General features: G+C 38.0%; 1 protein-coding gene across 5 annotated transcripts in view; it reads left to right on the top strand.

Annotated features, from left to right (window-relative positions):
• The window catches only part of Casp10 (caspase 10), a 33,874-nt gene that overhangs the window by 1,615 nt on the left and 17,337 nt on the right, over window positions 1-14,922 (top strand). For all 5 annotated transcript variants that reach the window (XM_027941861.2, XM_071618920.1, XM_071618917.1 and 2 more), the window contains exons 2-5: window positions 233-583; window positions 1,815-1,908; window positions 9,210-9,345; window positions 11,741-11,850. In XM_027941861.2, coding sequence (XP_027797662.2) covers window positions 233-583; window positions 1,815-1,908; window positions 9,210-9,345; window positions 11,741-11,850 — 691 coding nt within the window. The remainder of the gene's footprint in view (window positions 1-232; window positions 584-1,814; window positions 1,909-9,209; window positions 9,346-11,740; window positions 11,851-14,922) is intronic.

Genomic DNA, 14,922 nt, shown 5'->3' with positions numbered 1-14,922 from the left:
AGGTGTGCATTCATACGGCAGGCTGGGCTGTGGGATTTTGAAGTAGCCCCGCGTAATTTTAATTTTTGGCACTTCCAAGAATTCTAATGCCCCAAACAGAAGAGGCTGGGAATCATAGAGAGCCTGGCAAATGCCCAGAACAAAGCAGGCCAGAATTGAGGGCGGATCCAGAACCCAACGTGCCCCGTGTCTCACTCAGTTCTGAGGCCTCCTTCCCCATTTTCTTTTTCAGGATGGCCACATCTCAAGATCAAAGTCTGGGTTCCAGTTCAGATGAAAACTGTCAATTGAGATTTCGAGAGAAGCTTCTAGCTATCGATTTGGAACTGAAGTTTCAAGATGTAGAAAGCCTAAAGTTTCTCTGCATAGGTTTCATCCCCCAGAATAAGATGGAAAAGTGCAGGTCTGCCTTGCATCTTTTTGATTATCTCATGACAGGGGAGATAATAAGTGTAAAAGACCCCTTCTTCCTGGCAGAACTCCTCTATACCATCAAGCAGAATTATCTGCTGCGGCACCTCGGCTACACCAAAAAGCAGGTGGAATGTTTACTTCCCATCAGAGGGAAGCTGTCTCCATTCAGGTGAGGAGGTGTCTGGGAGAAAGACTGGAGGGTTTTTCTGTGGAGGGTGCATTCTGGCCTTTGCGCTTTGAAAGAAAGCTGGAATTAAGATCTTTCTCTTATCTACCCCCTAAAAGGATAAACCAGGAGATTCTATTTGGGGAGACTTCTCAGTTTCAGATGGTTGGGAGATTTATGAAGTTTCCAGATCCCAGCCCTGGGCTTGAACATGGCTTTCCTTTGTTGAGCTGCTCACTATCATGAAGCCACACCAGGTGGTGAGTCCTGAGCTTTTCTGGGTTCCCAGACTCTGTGCCGGCAGGCAGCTCTTCCTCCTGGGATGCTCTGGTGTGTCTGCTTATATCCCAGAATCTTAAGCAAAGAAATAATGAATGCTTGGAGTCAAATAAGCAAAATGAAAAAGGAAATATGTCTCTGGGGGACATCACATATGTCATGTCTGGTTATAGATTTTTATACGTTTTTGGCAGAAACCCGGAAAGATAAAATATCATACAGACATTTTGCCAAGAAGGTAAAATACCAGCATTGGGCCCACCATGGCCACACCTTTGACAACAGTGTTTTAAACTATCTATAGATATTGTAGCATCCACTTAGGAGAACCTGACGAGAAGCCACCTTCAAAGGATGTTTTGTGGAGATTACAGCCCTTTAGGCCTTGGCCTTGAAGCTGATCCCAGAACGTGACCTACCCTAGGGTCAGTGGAAGGATGATGAATTCCGGAACTCCATGCTGCCCCTCTGCCAGCTAAACATCTGAGGGATGCTCCTGGCATCTGTTAGTGTGTGAATGTGTTTTTCTGTTTGTGGATGATAGGACTATCCAGAACTTAAAAGTCACTTCTTTCCTTTTTAAATATGTAGTGGGCTGTATATTGGCCAACATCAGGTCCTCTCTAACAAGGGCCTGTAAATGAAGCCTGAATTTCTAGAATGGAGTCAGATGGGAAAGCATACTGAATCTGGGTTTATACTTTCCTAGTACGGAAACAGCACTGCACCAGGAATCAGCCAGCCTGCCTCTACTTCTCAGTGTGTTATCTTAATTTAAATAGGTCACTTAGAGGCTCAGAGTTTTTGTTTTTGAATGTATCAAAGGAGAGTCATAATTGTCCACTCCCAGTGTTGATCATTCAAATGACAGGTAACATTTGTGAAAGCCCTGGATTTACCATGGTATCCTCTGCAAGTGTAAGGCTTCATTTGTCCTTTTGGATGTGTTTCGTAGAAAACTGCTCTATGAACTGTCAGAAGGCATTGATGAAGAGAATTTGAAAGACATCATCTTTCTGCTGGCAGATAAGATTCCCAAAGTCTCGATGGTGAGTGAATTCTACAGCTGGGGATTTAGGCAAGCACTGCTTTCACCCGTGATTGACACAGGAAGATTTTTCTTTTGAAAAAGGGAGGCAGTACCATATGTGGTTAGGAACATTGACTTTGGTCCATGTTTGGACCTGGATCATTGTTAGGAACACTGTCTTTGGCATTGGATGGGCCTGGATTCTAGTCCTGATTTTGCTACTAACCCTGTGTTGTAGCCAAGTGATTGAACATTTCTGACTTTGTATTTCCTTATGTGTCAAATTGTATCTAATCTTACCACTTCCTTCTAGTACTGAGGAACTAGATGAAATAATGTGCAAAAAGCACTAGCAGGAGTGTTTGGCATTTTAACTGTGCAATAAATACTGACTATTTTTGACAGTCATGTGTTTTATGGTATAAAAGTCATTTGGAGCACAAGAAGGGAATGAAGAGGTGGTAAGCAATAGCAGAGTGGGAGCTCTGTGTTCATCACCTACTTCAGGTGAGGGTTTTGAGGGAGCCTAGGTACGGTTTTTGTGAAAATCAAGTGAAACAAATGTTTGATGATGTTTTGTAAAGGGCTGCACAGGTGTGTTGAATTACTAGGAATGGTTTTAAGATTAACAGAATTGTTTTCTCTGTATTGATCATATTTAAAGGCAGCACAATTGTTGCATGTGTATCTCCCAAGCCTCAAATTAAATTTTAAAATTTTGACTTGAGGGCTGGGATTGTGGCTCAGTGGTAGAGCACTCGCCTAGCACATGCAAGGCCCTGGGTTCGATCCTCAGCACCACATAAAAATAAATAAAATAAAGGTATTGTGTCCAGCTACAACTAAAAAAGTAAGTATTAAAATTTTTTTGCCTTGAATAACATGACAAACAAGTTAGCTAGTTTGAGAAGGGGAGATTTTCAAATTTTACCCTATAACATTGTGTTATTTGCTGTTGTTTTTATTAGACTTTAAGTTATGTAAGTACATAAGAATACAACAGTATTCAGTAGGACAAAAGAATACATGTAACATGGGTAGAAGTGTTGAAACGTAGTCATGAAGTGAACAGTCATGGACCCACCATCCAGATTCTAAATGGAAGCCTCAACCTGGGTCAACTGATGTTATTGACAAATAACATGAGAAAGTCACTGGGGAGTGGGAAGTAGTTTTATGTGATGGGTCAAATGAGCACTATGTTTGTAATTCATTAGACAAATTTCCTGGAATCGGGTCTGAGACTGAACGGGTTCAGTCTCTTCTGACCATAACCTTTGAGTCATTTTATTCCCTTTCTAGAGTCCTCAGGGATTTCAGCCTCTTGAGTTCTTCTGTTGGTCATTCTCTACTCTCCCTTTTGTGTTTCTTGCTTCCAAGGATTGGCTGTGCGTTCCTTAAGGGTGGGGACTGAGTTTAATTCATATTTTAGCTCTGACTTGTGGAATCTGTTACAAAATGGAGTAATAATGAGGCCATCCTCTATCTTCTCTTTCTGTTTGAGAAAGCTGCCTGAACCCTTTTTTAAAATTTTTGTAGTGCTGGGGATCAAACCCAGGACCTTGCATGTGCTAGGCAAGTGCTGTCCTACTGAGCTACATGCCCAATCCTTGAACCTTTTCCTTTTATGTGATTTTTGCAGTAATAACTAGGAGAGGTAACAGGAGAAACTAAAGAACTGGGAGGGTGATGTGCAAAGATGTAACATTTTCATAGTTGTTGCTCCTTGTCAGAATCTACTAGTTTTCTCCCTTAGATGGTCCTTGGAAGTTCTGTGTTTTTCATCTTATACATTTCTGGTTTTGTTTTTTACACTTTTTTTTTCTTTTGCCATTTTATTGAAAAAAATAACCAAACAACCAACAGAACACAGGTATAGAAAATGACACAAAACATGCGGAGTAATGCACTATTATAAGGCTAATACCCTTGAAACCACCACCTAGGTCAAGAAACCGCATTTTGCATTTTAGCAAAATCATATTGTACAATGTGTCATCTGAACTTGCTGTATGTGCTCCTGATCTGAGTGCTTTCAAAATAAATGAATAGACAAGAATTTAAAAAAAGAAATGCAGGGAAAAAAATATTAAAAATTCCCATCTACTCTGAAAATTGCTCCATTTGCCCTGTCCCAGTCAGGTTCCTTCTTGGCCCTTAGAGGTAACCATTGTCCTGACTTTTTAGAACTGCATCATTATGTTTTTTGATGACTTTTTCACTTAACTGGGAGTCCCTAGATCTCTTGTTTAGTCTTGTTCGGTTTTTCTTCTTTCAAGAGTTTTTGAATCTGTAGGTTAAGTTCCATTCCCCCAGTTGCTTTCTTTTCTTTCCAGTACCTGGGATTGAACCCAGGACCTTGCCCATGCCAGGCAAGTGCCTCGCCACGGAGCTGTATGGTCCTCCCCTCCTCTCTTTATTTTTCTCAGCCCTTTCCTGTTGAAGAGCCATAGGGCAGTATCTGAGCTTTTCTGATGCTGCTCAACCTGGTGTAGGTCAGCTTGTTCCTCTGTCCTCTGCATTTCTCACAACCTGGCAGCTGCATTCTGAGGCTCCATCAGACTTTTGGAAAGACTGTAGGTGGTTTTATGATCTTTCATAGAAAACCATTTCTGTTTTTTTTTCTCTTTTAAATATATAGCAACTGTTGGGTTTCAACAGTTTTATAGATTGATTCTTTGGAGGCTGCAAAATAGAAACATTAAAATTCTATTATTTTGTTTTCTCCTCATTTATTACTTGGTTACCCAGTGACACAGTTTACATATAAATCTTTGATTATTTTTTTACTTCTGTAGTTTTCTAGATAATTAATAGGTTTCCTGAAGTTTTTGAAGATGGCCCATTATAAAAATATATATAAAGGTGAACTCGTAGATTTATGTATATTTGAGGTATTTCAATCCATTGCGATAATTATCCTTATTGAGGTTCAAATTGTTTCTCTTTTGATCACTGGGAGACTCTTCGAATTGGTTCTTCTGTCATAGTATTTAAAGACTTCTTTGTTACCTGGCAAAGATGTCCCAGGTTCACTTTGTAAATATTCTGCTCAGTCCTAGAATCCATCCCTTCTTTATATTATAAAGCAGTGTTTTCTTATAATGAGAAGTGTTATTTCAAGACTGCAAATTAGGTATTGGGGATGTTCATTGATTCTGGGATGATAATTATTCCTAATTGTTTTTCCCAAAGGATAGAGCTAGGAAATTGTGTGTGTGTGTGTGTGTGAGAGAGAGAGAGAGAGAGAGAGAGAGAGAGATTTTTTTAATACAAAATATCTCATAACTTCCACTTATATTTTCAGTTCAAACTAATATCCACTAGATTTTTATTTAATCATTTCTATATTATACCTGCCTCTCCTGTTCTTCACACTGAGAATCCTGGTTCTTATTTCAAGGGGATGATAGAATTAGAATGTTAGATAATCTTTGTTTTTGTTTTATTTCATATGACACATACCACAGTCTCAGAATATATATTCCTACCTCTTTTACCAATATGATTGTTCACATAGTTGGAAAATTATTTGCTCCTGTTATATCCATCCTCTCCCTATGTCAGAGCATAAAGCCATTCTATGCTATACTCCCCTTCCCCCTTTTAGTCCTAATTTAGACCTTGTTCTATAAACATTGTGTGTGTGTGTGTGTGTGTGTGTGTGTGTGTATGTGCACATAGAGAAGGGGAGGTGAGCTCTTAGACAAATAAAAAAAATCAAGCATTTAATTTCAGATAATTTTTATAAAGCACCAAGGTGTTCTCTGCTTCTGCCTAGTGTTTCAGTGCTCATGTTTGCAGTGATGCAACCTGACTGCCTGCTGAACTGACCATTTTTCTTTAAATGCTGAAATTCTCAACATTGGAGAGATACCTGCAGTTTAAAAAGCTCTCCATGTGCTTCTAATAACATTCTCTCCCAACCTGGGGCATCCTCCTACAATTTTTCCAGTGTCTGGATTTATAAATAAAATGAGACCTCTTTTCATTGTTCCAGCCCTCCCTCCATCCTGGACGGAAGTCCTTGCAACCTGAGGTGGGGAGTGAGAGGTGGGGGGAAAAGCACTTGTTGAAGGAGTCTCTGCAATGCTCCATACTGCAGAGCTTTTCCACCCAGAACTGGGGAGAGTTTCTTTCTCTTTTGGTTGCACAGGTCCTAGATCTCTGTTTGTGTTTTGAGTGTACACAGGATCATTTTTGTGAGCAAGCCTTCCAAACATTCCTCCTCCTGCTAAATTAGCTTGTCAATCAACAAAAGCCCATGCTCAAGCAGCCAGATGATTTGTTTTTTCTTTTGATATGTTTTTCTCAGTCCAACAGTAAAAGGAAGTCAAATTCTTCATGATATAATCATGGCTGAGTCATGATTCGATAATTGGGTTTGTCTCTCTTGGACTTTGCAATCAGGCCAGGCTCTGAAGTATGTGGAGGACAATTTCTAAGTATCTCAGAGGAGTTTCTTACCAGGGATTAAAGAGGCTGCATTATCTACTATTGCAACCGCAAAAGAATTATCACAGAAGAAATAACTTACTTATAGCCATTGGAGGAGGACCTGGATACCCCTCAACCAAAAGGAAAAGGTTCTAAATTCTTATGGCCTTTCCATGGGGACAAAAGTGACTTTTTATTATTGTTGTTTCTTTGAGACAATGTCTTTCTGTTGCCCAGGTTGGGTTCAAACTCAGTCTTCCTGCCTCAGCCTCTCAAGGAGCTGGGATTACAGATGAGTACCACTGGGCTCAGTCAAAAGGGTAAATGACCTTGGGCTGGGGATGTGGCTCAAGCGGTGGCGAGCCCGCCTGGCATGCGTGCGGCCCAGATTCGATCCTCAGCACCACATACAAACAAAGATGTTGTGTCCGCAGAAAACTAAAAAATAAATATTAAAAATTTCTCTCTCTCTCTCTCTCTCTCTAAAAAAAAAAAAGTATATGACCTCTATAGGGTATTCTGGGATTCCTCTTTGATAGCTCTCTTACACAATTAGGCAGAATAGTTGCCTGCACACTTCCTGTGAGACCTGAACAACTGTCTAGAACTCCAATCTCAGCACAGCTCTCAGCATAGATGGCTGATGCAGAGGAAACTACACCCAAACCTACTGGCTCTTTAGTGAAGAAACAAAATAAAGAACTTTTGGAATGTCCTGCTAGTATTTGCCAGGGTGGTGTTTTTAAACCCATGTATGGGCTCCATTTCAATTGTGTGTTTTTGTGTGTGTCTTCTTATACAATATAAGATTTCCATCGTTATTTTGGGGGATCATGTCTTAATTCCTTTTTTTTTTTTCCTCCTGGTAGGCTGTTGTCAAGACATGGAGTTTGGTTTCAAGGTTCCCAGAAAGCTCACCTGTGTATTATTTGCTGCGGGACTTGGTGCAAGGGTGGTGGGGGAGTTCCTTCTGACCTTTGTGCCCTGCTGATTAACTCAGGAAGATTCTTCCTCCACACCTCTCTTCTACTTTGCCCCTTGACCAGCTGGTATGTTGGGGCTGCTGTGGAGTGACACATCTTCGCCTTTCCACAACAGGTCATTCTGCTTCTGGAATTTCTCGAAAATTCATTTTTTTTTTTTTTTTTTTAACCAGATGCAGACAGAAACCAGTTAAGACTTTGAAACTCTGGCCTTTTGCCTGGATTGTTTGTGATTTGAGTGCCATGTTGGAAAACACACACACACACACACACACACACACACGACTTATTAACCCTGTCTCTTTACATGTTGCTGCTATAGCTTCCTCTTTACCTTTACTGCTAACCTTCTTGAAAAAGTAGTCTACACATACTCTTCTCTCCACTAACTCAACTCTTAGGCACTTTCCAATGTATTCCAGAATGGCTTCCACCTGTATCGTGCCAATGAAACTTTTCTTGCTGAAACTACCAAGTACCTCCTAATAACCAATTTCCAGTTTCTCCTCACGTCCCCACTTGGTTGTATTTGCATGGCATATCCTTTTCCATCTTGTCAGTAGGGCCTTGTCATCCTTCATGCAGTTCAAGCCTCGATGCCCATGTGCAACTTATATGGAGGCTGGTATGCGGGATGGATGAATGAGGAAAAAATGAATATTGTCACCACTGGAAGACATCTTGGACTCTTTCCTCATTTCTTCACCCAGTTCCAAGTGATCCCTAAAACCCACCAAATTATGCTTCAGAGATGTCCAGTGTCTCCTCTGCTTTTCCATCACTAGTCCTAGACCAGGTCTTGATCATCTTCACCAGGTTATTTAATCTTCCAGCCAATATTTTCTCAATCCATTTCTGTCTTCAATCTACTTCCAAGATTTCCATTTGAAGACAAATCTGATCATGTCCCTGTTCTCTTTAATGATCACTGTTGGCAGCCCTTGACCCAAGGGACTCCTGCCCCAGTTCCTCCTGTGGTGTGTGTGTTCCTCATGGCCTGACCCAGCCTGCGGTGTCAGCCATGGCCTAAGGCTCATTGGGGTTTGTACTTTAGCCTCTTTCCAAGGTTCCCGAGGACATAGCCATTTTTCAAACTTTAAACTGTTTAACAGAGACTGGACTCTCCCTTACCTGTTCCCACTTGGCCAATGGATATGTGTGCACTTAGATGGTGTTCAGATGTTCTCTTTCTGATTGCTCTTTTCTGTGGGCTCTGATATAATTTTGTTCATATTTGTAATAACCCGATCAATACATTAAGTTCTAATCTCTGAAAGGTCTATGGTACCTTCCACCACATATGTAAATCTATATTAAAATCATATTAGCCAATTTGTGATTCCACCCCCCCACACACACACACAGGATAACATCATAGATATTTTCTTCTAAAATACCAAATATGATGTTCTTCCCATTTCCCCCCTCATTTCTTTGGTGTCTTTGTTTTTCTGGTTCCCCAATCAATGATATCGTTTATGGCTGTGAGTTAGAGGCAGTATAGCTCATTGGCCAATAAAACAGACTTTGATATCAGATTGCACCAGATCTGCCACTTGTTGGCTTTGTGACCTTGAGCCAATTACTAAACCTCTCTGTACTTCAGTTATTTCATCTTTAAAATAGAGATTATAACAGTATCTACTTCATTGGGCTGTTTTTAGGCTAATCTATAACAAGCACCAAGCACTATTCCTATCGTACAGTGAGTTATGTGTCTTTGGTGTCTGTTATTAACATGGCTTGTGTAGAGATTTGCTTGGTAAATTGAGCCCCTTGGAGGCAGATGCTATACCATATTCACCACTGCAAAACCTGGTGCTTAGTGTCCATGCAGGTAGTGTTTAAGTGAATGATAATCAGAAGGTAAGTAAATGTGACTCTACTGATTCTCTTGCAGAGTCCTCTAAGTTTATTGGCCTACCTAGAAAAAAACACTGAAATAGATGAAGATAATGTGATATTACTGGAGAAGGTTTTTAAAAAGGTTGCACCTTTCCTTCTAAGGAAGATAGAGAACTATAAAAGAGAGAAAGGTAAGCAGCTTATTTTTGCTTACTTGCCCCATGTTTATATGTAGGAGGTTTTCTTATCATTTTGGTAATATTTTCTTGGGAAAGCCAGAAATCTCCTCATTTGTTCATTCAGTACATATTTATTGAATGCATACTTTAGCCCAGGCATTATTTTATAAATTGGAGGTATATTGCAAAGCTCCTGCCCTTTTGGAGCTTATGTTCTAGTGGGGGAAAGTAGTTTTAGGCAAATGAATATAATGCAGAGATAGCTAGCTCATTCTTTTTTTTTTTCCTTTGACTGTGCTTAGGCTTGAACTCAGGGCATTGTACACACTAGACAAGAGCTTTGGTATGTCTTACAAAGATAGTTTTTCTTTGATATTATGTAAAGGTGGAAACACAGGGCAGGAATCATACCTGACAAATGTCAATATGCTAAATAGTAAATATTTATCATAAACATAAATTTCTCTGGGTCTATTTCCACTGTTAAGAACAATATATAATAATTCATGACTATGTTTGGGAAGTTTCTCTGCTACACCCATATTTTGTTCAGCAAATCTAGCATGCAAAATTCTTTCTTTAAAAATGAAATTAGCCAAGAGGAAGCTTCCTTCTAAGAATTCAGTGAAGACAAAATAAGTTGAGAAACAAAATATATTCTTGTGAAATTGATAAAATCTCAAACAATAACTAAAACAATAAATAAATGTAAATTTAATTAAAAATTATTATGACAAATAAAAACAGTTCTTTCAGTCACATTATCAAATAGGAAATGAAAAGCAGGAAGTTGATACTGAAAGAGTATTTGGAATCCTCATGTGAACTCCAAATGATATGTGTCTTTTTTCTACTCACGCATTTTTTCCCACACAAAGAAACACAGGGCAGGGGAGCAGGTTATTGTAGATATAGGGGAGCAGGTTATTGTAGATATTTGAACTCTGGAGGAGACTCATTGGTTTCTGTGTGGTCAGCATTTACATCTGCCTCACAGAGTCTTGAGTATATCAGAAGAGTTCTGATTTTCCTCTTTCTTTTTTTTTAAAAATATATTTATTTTATTCACTTTAGTTGTTGATGGACCTTTATTTTTTATTTATATGTGTTGCTGAGAATCGAACCCAGTGCCTCACACATTTGAGGCAAGCGCTCTACCACTGAGCCACAACTCCAGCCCTCCTGTTTCTTTTTTAAACCTATCTGTGTGGTCTGCTCGGATGGCAAGTATTATTACTCTTTTAATGTTGGCTTTCTACAATCCTGAGTTTGGGCCTAATTCTGTTTTTAGGATGAAAAACTGTTAAAGACTGAACGGAAAGGGTGTGAAGAGCTCAGACTCTTCTATGTGATCTAAAGTCCAAGTCCCTTTTGTTTGATTAAGACCTGACTTTATTTAAGGTCATCTGGCTCACTTTCTGAGTTTACTTGAACTTTGTTGTTTGCTTTAATATTTTAAATGTATTATTAAAAATAATATATGTAATTATAATGAAATTAAATAAAAATTCAAATAATGAAAATAATACAGAGTGTGGAAGATAAAAATCTTTCTCTTCTTCCTTTCATTGCCAACCCATTCTGCAGAGATAACCACTGTTTAGAATATATTCTTGTGGGCTGGGGTTGTGACTCAGCAGTAGAGCGCTCGCCTCGCACGTGCAAGACTCTGGGTTCGATCCTCAGAACCACATACAAAAATAAACAAGTGAAATAAAGGTGTTGTGTTCAACTACAACTAAAAAAATAACTTTAAAAAAAAGAATATATTCTTGTAGATTTTCTTCTGTATAGAAACAACTGTGAGTGTGTGTGTGATGTATGTGTAAACAGGACCATGCTAATTATATTTTGTAACTTGCTTTTTCCCCACCCAATATGCCTGACATTTTCCATGAATACAATACAGATAGAGCTAGCTTATTCTTATTAATAATTTCAAATAAATCCTTTTTATGAATATGATACATTTAACTACCACTTCTGAATGTTTTTTCTTTTGTCTTCTTTCTTTCTTTCTTTTTATTCTTGTAGCCTGACTTCTGGTACTATTTTTTGAGGAAATCCTTTTGGAATCTTTTCAACTATCTGAAACATTAAGTACCATAAATTATGAAATGTTATTTGGTAAAATATATGGTAGTTTTAAGGAGTTAATAAAATTATAAAAATAATAGAAACAATAAGAAAGAATATATGAAATACAAAGAATAAAAATATAACAACAATAAAAATAATTATAAATTCACATTTTTTTCCTGAGTATTTATGTAGACTTCCATAAGAAATGCCATTGCAAATTTAAAAATTTCTTTAAAATAGTAACTTTTGGTGATTGATTGTCTTGGATTGGTATTAGTTAGACGGTGAATTGTTTTTTGTTTTCTGCCTGTGGTTTTATTTACAGCTGCCCAGGAAGTGACACCTCCTGTGGACAAAGAAACTGAATCATTGCCTCAAGGACAGGAAGAAATATTTACTCCATCAGACATTAAGCTGTTCCGTGGAGCCTTAACAGTAAGTTGAGTGCTGTTCAGGCCTGTTTACCAGCTGTCTACTTCCACCTCCAGTCTCCAGGGAGAGAGAGAAGGGAGGGATGGATCCTGATAGGTAGCATTTGTAAATATTCCCACCATGGCTGATTTCAAATGATCAACATGACATCGACCAGGTTGCAGATTTCCTGAAAATTTGACAATTAGCTCTCAGTAGTTGGCCTGAGCTACCACAGCACTCCCTTGGGTTGCTTTAAAATGGTGCCTCTGTTCTTATCTGTAGGATAAGATCAGTCTGGCTTCATGGGTATACAAGCCATAGGGTTTCACAGGACCCTCTTCCTTGGTTTAAATAGTCTTCTGTCACTATTGTGACATTATTAATAATGTATGAACAAAGGACTCTACAAATTATGAAGCTGTCCACCCCAGAAGGTTAAGAACTGGGTTCCTGGTTTCTGTAGTACTCAACAGTCGAAGACTGTGTAGAGCAACCTTGGGAGAATCTTCAATGTTGCTCACAATGTGACAGTGAACCTTGGGAATGCTGAGTCTTTCCTAAGTTCCTTTCTTTCCAACATGCTCCGGTAGTTCTACTTTATCAATATCTGTCAAAATTAGTGAAATGATCTTGGCCTTGTAAATTTTTTTTTCATTTTTTTCAATTGTGGTAAAATATAACCATAAATTTTACCATTAAACATTAATTATCATAAGATACACATTACATAAAACTTACCACCTTAACTGCTTTTAAATATACAGCTGTGTTAAGTGCTTTGTGTCACTACCATTCATTTCCAGAACTTTTTCAATCCTAACTGAAACTTTGGATCCATTAAATAGTAATTTCACATTTCATTCTTCTCCTGTCCCATGAAACCACTGTTCTACTTTGTGTCTATGAATTTGATTATTCTAGATACCTCATATAAAAAGATTTTTTCCCCTTTGCATACTGGGGATTAAGTCCAGAGGCCTTATGCATGGTAAGCATGTTGTCTATCACTGAGCTATACCCCAGCCCCAACATATACTCTTTTTTGATTGGCTTCAAGTTTCATCCACATTGTAGTATATCTAGGAATTAATGAATGTGTTATGCTTTGTTCATCCACCAGTGGGATCTTGGATAACTTCTACCTTTTGGCAACTATGAATAATGCTGCTATGATCATTGGTATAAAAATATCTCTTTTAATTATTTTGGTAATTCACATAGGTGAAAATGCTGGATCATATAGTAATTCTATCATCCATTTTTTAAGGACCTGCCATACAGTTTTCCACAGTGGAAGTACCATTTTATATTTCCACCAGCCATGCATAAGTGTTCTAATTTCTCCACATCTTCATCAACACTTGTTATTTTCTCTTTCTTTCTTTCACAATAGTTCTCCTCATAAATGTGAGTCTCAATGTGGCTTTGATTTGTATTTCCTTAACAAGTAATGATGTTGAGCTAATTTGCATATGCTTATTGGCCATATGTATACCTTTTTTGTCTATTTGGATTTTCTACCCATTTCCTAATTGGATCATTTGTGGGAGTTTTATTTTTTATTCTTAAAATTTCCTTTCATGGGGGGCTGTATGTATAGCTCAGTGGTAGAGTGCTTGCCCTGGGTTCAATCCCTAGTCCTGAAAAAAAATTTTTTATGGCTTCTTTACTACTTTCATGATCTTGTATTTTGATAGGTACAACATTAAAATTTAGAAATATATTCAATCTTACAGAAATGTAGCAAGAATGTAAATAACCCAGAGAATACTTGTATGCTGCTTGCTTTATCATTTTTGTGTTCTCTCTCCATGCTTACATAATTTTTTCTGAGCTTTTTGAAAGCAAGCTGTATATATCAAGACCCTTGATCCCTAATTGCTTCAGTATGTAATGCCTAAGAATAAGAATATTCTTTTGTAGAACTATAGTACAGTTATCAGTGCCAAAATGTTAAATTAATACAATATTGTTGTCACATTGATGGTTCATATTTCAATTTTGGCTGTTGACCCAATAGTGTCCTTGATAGTTTTTTACTCTGCCAGTGCAAAATTAAATCTAGGGGACTTGCAGAGGAACCTGTTTTTTGAAACTGTCACTGGAGTGCAGTGAAGGAAATTGGGCAGCCCAGAAATCTAGGCATGAAGACTGATCCTGTGAGAGAAAGGGGTTCATCATGGTGGATGACCTAAAGTGATTCATGTAGAGGAACTTGCCCAGTATCAAAAGATGTTTTGGGTACATAATAGTGACTTTTTTAAAAAAAATAATGTTTTGTTTCTTTGCATTGAGTGGGAGAAAGACAAAAATGTCTTAGAAAAAAATAATAAAATCAGTACAATCACTACCTTTCCTTTGGATATATTATGTTGCAGTACAGATGAGTATTGCTAATTGACTTGATTATTCTCACAGGGTGCTGGTCTTTAATGAAAAGGAAAATCATAGCTTTGGGCTGGGGATGTGGCTCAAGCGGTAGCACGCTCGCCTGGCATGCGTGCGGCGCTGGGTTTGATCCTTAGCACCACATACAAAAAAAAGATGTTGTGTCTGCCGAAAACTAAAAAATAAATATAAAATTCTCTCTCTCTTTAAAAAAGAATCATACCTTATAGTTTTTCATCCTATTCTGTTTTCTGTAACCAGTGTTTTAATGTTTGTGTGTTTCTTATAAAATTTAAATGTGACTTGTTATTGAATTGTTTCTAGTATCAATATATATATGCATGATATAAAAATTTCAATCTAAGATCATATAAATATAATACAGTATTGTATTTAGTTGTCATGTCCCTGTACTTTCCTTTAATCTTGAACATCTCCACAACTTTCCTTTCTCTTTTATGACATGGAGACTTTTGAACTATGTAGTCATCCCTCCCACCTTTTATAAAAATTAATAGAGTTTTTCTATTTTTGGTGCATGTGGTGTTTCCTCTTGATTAGATTCAAGTTATATATTCTGGTCACAACATCATATAAGTGATATGGTGTCTTTCTCAGGGCATCCTATCTAGAGGTACATGATATTCATCCTGCCCTCCATCGGTGATGCTGATTTTGATTACTTGGTCAAGATGTCTGATTTCT

This window comes from Marmota flaviventris, chromosome 11, assembly GCF_047511675.1.
Source record: "Marmota flaviventris isolate mMarFla1 chromosome 11, mMarFla1.hap1, whole genome shotgun sequence".
In the NCBI taxonomy this organism is placed as follows: Eukaryota; Metazoa; Chordata; class Mammalia; order Rodentia; family Sciuridae; genus Marmota; species Marmota flaviventris.
The sequence above is the reverse complement of the archived record's forward strand: the minus strand, read 5'-3'. Positions and strand labels throughout refer to the sequence as shown.